At 48.2% G+C, this 6,000-nt stretch overlaps 1 protein-coding gene across 1 annotated transcript in view; it reads left to right on the top strand.

Annotated features, from left to right (window-relative positions):
• The window catches only part of NPLOC4 (NPL4 homolog, ubiquitin recognition factor), a 28,177-nt gene that overhangs the window by 355 nt on the left and 21,822 nt on the right, over nt 1–6,000 (top strand). Inside the window, exons 2-4 of the mRNA XM_021414431.1 lie at nt 759–839; nt 2,714–2,826; nt 3,930–4,109. Of these exons, the coding sequence (XP_021270106.1) occupies nt 759–839; nt 2,714–2,826; nt 3,930–4,109 (374 nt within the window). The remainder of the gene's footprint in view (nt 1–758; nt 840–2,713; nt 2,827–3,929; nt 4,110–6,000) is intronic.

The following is a 6,000-nucleotide window of genomic DNA, read 5'->3' as shown; positions in this document are numbered from 1 at the left end:
CCGTCCGCAGGGGCAGAAGCAGAGGGCAGGCGTCCAGAGCACCGTGCGGGGCTCCCCTCTGCTCCCTGCCCCCGTGAGAGAAGTGGAGAGGGTGGAGGAGACCCTCCATGGGGACACTGGCAGCCTCCTGTGTCACCGCAGTCTGCCTTTCCCTCTTGGCAATGTCTCAGTGTGGCTCTTCTCTGCACATCAGTGCTCGTTTGCCCAGTCCTCAGGGGCTCGGGAACACCAAGGTTCATATTTGCCCCTTCCCGAGCCCTCCTTTTGCCCTGTTTGCTGCTGTTTTTCTTCCGCCTCTGACTTAAGGCTGCAGCAGAACTGATGGTGAATGTTTCACCGTTGGGACTCTTCGTCCCTCTGACGCAGGAATGTGTTCAGATGCTCTGTGCAGGTGCCCATTAGTGCTGCTTAGAGCTGTGTTTGTGTGCAGACGCTCCCACAGAAGCTCTGATTCAGCCCTGTTTTGAAAGCTGAATTCCACGTGTGAGGTCAGAGCTTTGACAAAAAAGCAGCGTTAGCGTTTTTTTTCCCCCACCAACTTTTTGCGGGGCCTCGAACTCGAGGGTAATTCATCCTGCAAACGTCGCTCACGTACTACGAAATCGCTTCCATGCGCATTTGCACTCTCACATTAAAAGCAGAGGTGGGAGGGATGCATTGTGTGTGCAGAGCTCCAGTGTGCAATGAGCAAGCTGTGAGTGCAGGGAGGGCTCTGTGTTCCCCATGTAACTCAGGCTGTCTGTCCTCTTCTCCCACAGATAATCCGTGTGCAGTCACCAGAAGGGGTGAAGCGCATCACGGCCACCAAGCGAGAGACAGTGGCCACGTTCCTCAAGAAGGTACTCCAGCCCTCCCCCCTTACAGGGCTTGGCGTGCTGTTCTGTAATGGGTGGCACTGCTTGACCTAACTGGGAAAGCGTGCTGTGGGAAACAGTTCCAGAGTCTTAAAGAATCAATTTAAAGAAGAAAACTTATTCAACTTTTCAATTGGAATTTCTCGGGGTGGGAGCTTTCTTGGGAGAGGACACGTGTTTAGTGTTCTCCCAGAGAAATATCAGCTGCGGGAGCAAAGGCTGACGACATAGGCACTCCAGCTGTTTGACAGATTGGCCTCTTCAAACGTGATCCAGTTGAAATTCAGCTGCATGATCTATGATTTGAATGTCGTTTGGATGAGTTTTGCACGCCACTGATTTTCCTTTATAGTTACGGAGAGAGCAAGCAAGTGATTAAGACAAGATCATAAAACGATGTGAGAGCCTCTGGGGTCTTATGAGAAAGATTTCCACCCTGCGGTTCAAGGAACACACTGAGTGTTGGAGTTCTCAGATGTGGAGCTGACTGCAGTTGGTTCTTTGGTCTGGTGCAGCTGCTTGGTGCTGGCTGTTTAAGAGGGAGCAGTTCTCCATTTCCTTACCTCCTGGATTACGATTTCTTTTCTTCACAAGAGAAATGCTTTGTGTTCCCTGAAGGGCTATTCTTTTGGTCAGCTGGATTTCCTTTCTCCTTGCAAGGGGGAAGGGGAACAGACTGAAACGTTCTGCTGTTTGTGAGTCCATGCTTTGTTTGAAGCTTGAGCCCAGACCACTACAGCAATCCTCTCCTGACCAAGCCAAAATCCTGATGGGTTTCAGGGCTGGGTCAGAGATACCCACTGCAGCCTCTGAGCAATCTCACCCAAGGAAAAAAAACATTGCTTTCAAAGCTCCTGGAACCTGTGCAAAACAAGCTGCTCAGTTTCAAGGGTTCGTATTACCAAAGAGAGTGCACAACAACTGTGCTTGCCAGCAGTTAACGTTGGAACAAAAGCACTGGCCCTCACTAAAACTGCCTGTTGATCTGGGGGAAACTTATCCTCCTGCAGAGCTGAATGAAAGAGGTGCTTGGGTTTCTTTCCTATTACAGGGTGGCTTGGTAGAGTTGTACTGTGTGCAGTTACTGTCTCTGAGCTCAATCAGAGCTGCAGAGATAGGCAGTTAGGCTTCTTCCTAAATTCTTAAGTTGTCATCTAGAGTAACTTTCAACTCCATTTCTAAACTAGTTAAGTTTTAACATAGCAGAATTTGAAAGTTGCTATTGTTGTGAAGAGGCTATAAATGATAATTGGCTGATAAAGGGTAAAGCAGCTTCAGCTGCGCTGCTGAGAGGATGTGGGGAAAAAAGCCTTCCTGGGAGCTGAGACTGAGAAATGGTTATTGTGAGGGTAAGTTCTGTCAGGAGGAAAGAGGCAAATGGGAAAAAAACAAAATGAAACAAACAGGAGGACAACAGGAAGAGCTCTGAAACTTACGTAGCAACAGGTAGGCATAAGTGAGGGCAGAAGAGCCCCAGAGACAAAGATCTGGACCTGGGAACTGGAGATAGCAAGATGAGAGTGACGTTGGTTGGTGTGTGCTGCAAGGCTGGAGCGTGGTGACTAGAGAGGATGGTTTCTTCTCATGTAGTCATTACAGCGCTTGCCTGGATTTAGGTGTCATACTGTTTGTGTTGCACAAGCTAGACACGTTGTGATTAAGTTGCTTTCTTAATAAATTGCTTGTGTTACTAAGTGTTTCTGTTTTTCTCAGTTATCCTGTGCTCTTCAGAAATGAGGATGAATTCAGCTAAGCTTTTGCAATAGAAGTTCCCTGGACATAGCGCTTGCTCTGAGCAGCTTTCAGCATCTGACCTGGGGTGTGAGGTATCTTAAACTTTGTCATCCTTTCTCTTTCAGGTTGCAAAAGAATTTGGTTTCAGGAATAATGGGTTTTCTGTCTACACCAATAGAAACAGAACAGGAGAGATCACAGCATCACAAAACAAATCCCTCAACTTACTGAAAATCAAGTGAGTCCTGACAGAGAGTGCTATGGGTGGAGGGGGAGCTTTGTACCACAGGGTGCCTTTTCTCTAAGCTTGTCTGAACTCTTCCCTCTGAGCTGAGCAGGAGCAGCCACCATCACAGTACAGCAGTCTCCAGCTTTCAGCTGTCACTCACCGGATGCTTGAAGAGACAGGCTTGACTGGCATGCAGAAATGGGGCTGATCAAAACAACTAGGTGTTAGGCTGTGGCAGCTGCTTTGTTGGTCTCTTCTTGCACTGCAGTTTGCTTATGTGGGTCAGCAGCAGGCCTCCTGTTTGTTTCCTCATCCCTGCTTGCACTCAAACTATACTTTTGCCTTTTTTTTTTTTTCCTCTACATTAATGCCAGGGTCTGATAATCCCCTATGCAGAAGCCAGGTGCCTAGGGAGATCAGAAATGCCAAGTGGTTGATTCACTTTGTGTTTGGTTGGAATGTCTTCGTTCTGTTAATGTCAAGAATAACGTTAAACTGACATAAAATGCAAGAGCTGTTACTGCTGTATGCAGCTTGTCACTTGATTGTGTCAGGACTGGAAGCTGCCTTGGGAGGGCTGTGACTTGCTGTGCACAGGACCCATGTAAATACCTTTCTCTGGTGGAGCTGTTGCCTCTTTCTGCTTTCTCTTCTTTTTCCCTTGATCTTGTCTACTGGTATAAAGATGCACCTTTGTGCACATGCCTGAAGCAAGAGAAAGAGGTAGCTAATGCAATGGCTTAGTAGAGCCATGTTTGCTGGTCTTTATCTATAGCCTGTGATAAATCACATGCTCCTCCATGATCCAGGAAGTTTGCTACCCAGAAGCACGCACTGAAGGAGAATGGACGCTAATGTGGTTTGTAACAAGCAGCAGATCTAGCACAGGCGTTTCCTGCGCTCTGCAGCACGAAGGAGCCAATTCCTTCAAGTGGTTAGGGTGAAGGTCTGGTGTAGTTCAGTTGCTGGTGGAAGGCAATGGTGGAGGGGGTGGAGTCTGAGCCTTTCCAGCTGTCTGAGCGCAGCATGTCTTATCACCTGTGTTCACACCCCGTTGTATCTGGAAGCAAAGCTTGTGCTCTGCTGATGCCGGTGTTTTTCCACCCCCATAGGCATGGCGACATGCTGTTTCTATACCCCTCGAGCCCAGCGGGCTCTTCCTCAGAGACCATGGACACCTCTGTCTCCCAGGGCTTGCGGCCAGTGGGGGCCCCCCAGGTGGTGGAAGATGACATCGACCAGTACCTGATCAAACAAGATGGGAAGATTTACCGAAATCGAGACCAGCAGCTGTAAGTACCGACAGGCTGCTTGCTGTCAGTGCATCTGTGCCTCACCAGATTGTCACATCTTGCCTGAAACCAAGAGCCAGGAAGTGTGCTGTGGGAACTGCTGTCTGAGCCACTGCTTTATCCTCGCTGCCTTTGAAATATTCACGAGGGAAAACAGCCCTTGCCATTGTCCTGCAAGGTTAAAGCGAGGCTCTGGTGAGCTGAGGAAGGAAGCAGATACCAAAATTCCAGGGGCTTAGCCAGGAAGGACTCATTCAGAGCATCTATTGTTTCGGTCAAGGTGGCCCCTGTCAGGGGACTTGCGATCATATATTTTTGTGCTCTTAAAACATTTGGAACTCTAGATTAAAAGGAATACTTTGAATTCTTCCCTGGGATGTCCTGGCAGCTGGTGCCATGTGGAAGTACTGGATTCTGATGTGTGTGTGGCATATTGCTTCGTAAGCAAGGGCCCGCTGTCTGTGGCAGCTTCTGTTCCATATGGTGTCAGTATGCAGCTCCCCCTTAGCTGGGTCCTGAAGTGACAGGCGTGCAGGGCCAGGTCTGCATCTCACGTGAGAGGCGTGAACAGGGAAATGCTTTCAGCCAGAGCTTCAGCCTTGGTGTGGCTCAGCCAGCAGCAATGGGAAGCACAGCGCTGAGGTTGGGTTTGTTTGGTAATTGCAGACAGCTCCCTCTGTCAGGGCTCTCTAGAATCCTCACCTTTCCTGCTGCCCTGCAATCTCCCCCTGCTTGGGCAGCTGACACGGCTGCATACGTTGCTGTCTTTGGTTGCAGGAGTGAGGTGTGTGCGTGTGGCACATGGCCAGGGATGTCCCAAGCAGAAGCCCTTCTGTGTCTTCAGGTCCCACCACTCCTTATAAAGGAAAAACAAAATGAAGGGAATGAGTGGAAGCCTCGTCCAATGGCAGAGATGTGGAATTTGGACTTGGGTCTCTGCCTCTACTTGGTTTTTGGCTTCCTTTCCATCACGTGCCTTTCTTAACCTTCCTGTGAAACCATGGAGTCCATTTTGCTAGCAGGAATGCAGCAAAGTTTAACTTTGCCAAAACTCTTAGCTGCAAGAGGCTTAGATAAACAAAGCAGCTTGTATTTTTGTAACGGTAATAATACAGCGGTGACTTAATACCACCATAAATCTCCACTGATGCTGCTGAAATGTCCTCTGGATGGTTGTTTTTTGTGACTCATTGTTAACAGTGTCCCAGTTGGCTCCTGCCTGGTGGTTGGTTTGGGGCTAGGCCCCTCCACAAAGTAGCTTCTGAAAGGACTCGAGTGAAAACTGTAAAGGCAACCAGGAATTCTTTCTAAGACAGAATAGCTCGCCCTTCCCCTTCGTATTGTCTTCCATATGGTTTATCTTCAGTGCTGCAGCAGCAAAGAAGTTTGGAGAGGTGAAACCTTTAGGTGGAAAATCCTATTTAACCTTTTCAGGCTGATGATAAATGAGGCAAGTGTCACATTATTGAAACAATAAAGGCAAAACCCACCACTCTGTGACAAAAACATTGTCTTTAACTTGACCACTTGTTTCAAAAGGATAAATGAAGGTATTGTTCTTAGCAGGGAGCCAAAGCACAGCGGCGGATATTTATGATAAAGTGTGTGTGTCTGGGCTTGTTCCTGTGTTTGTGAGTGCATATCAATCTAAACATGAGGGGATGCTGGCGTTTGGCTGAGTGCATTAGCAGCCTTTAGTGGTCCTTTATGTACATTATCTGCCACGGTACTTTGTTAAAAGCACTGCTGCAACTGGATCCCATCCATTTCGTCTTCAGAAGAGCCAGCATCCATGCTGCTCTCTAGAGGCTCTCTTTGCAAAGCTAGCACCGACCTGTTCCTAGCACTGGGGCAGAAGTGCTTGGGGATTCTTTTTTATTTTCTTTTTAAT

This window comes from Numida meleagris, chromosome 17 (assembly GCF_002078875.1).
Source record: "Numida meleagris isolate 19003 breed g44 Domestic line chromosome 17, NumMel1.0, whole genome shotgun sequence".
In the NCBI taxonomy this organism is placed as follows: domain Eukaryota; kingdom Metazoa; phylum Chordata; class Aves; order Galliformes; family Numididae; genus Numida; species Numida meleagris.
The sequence above is the reverse complement of the archived record's forward strand: the minus strand, read 5'-3'. Positions and strand labels throughout refer to the sequence as shown.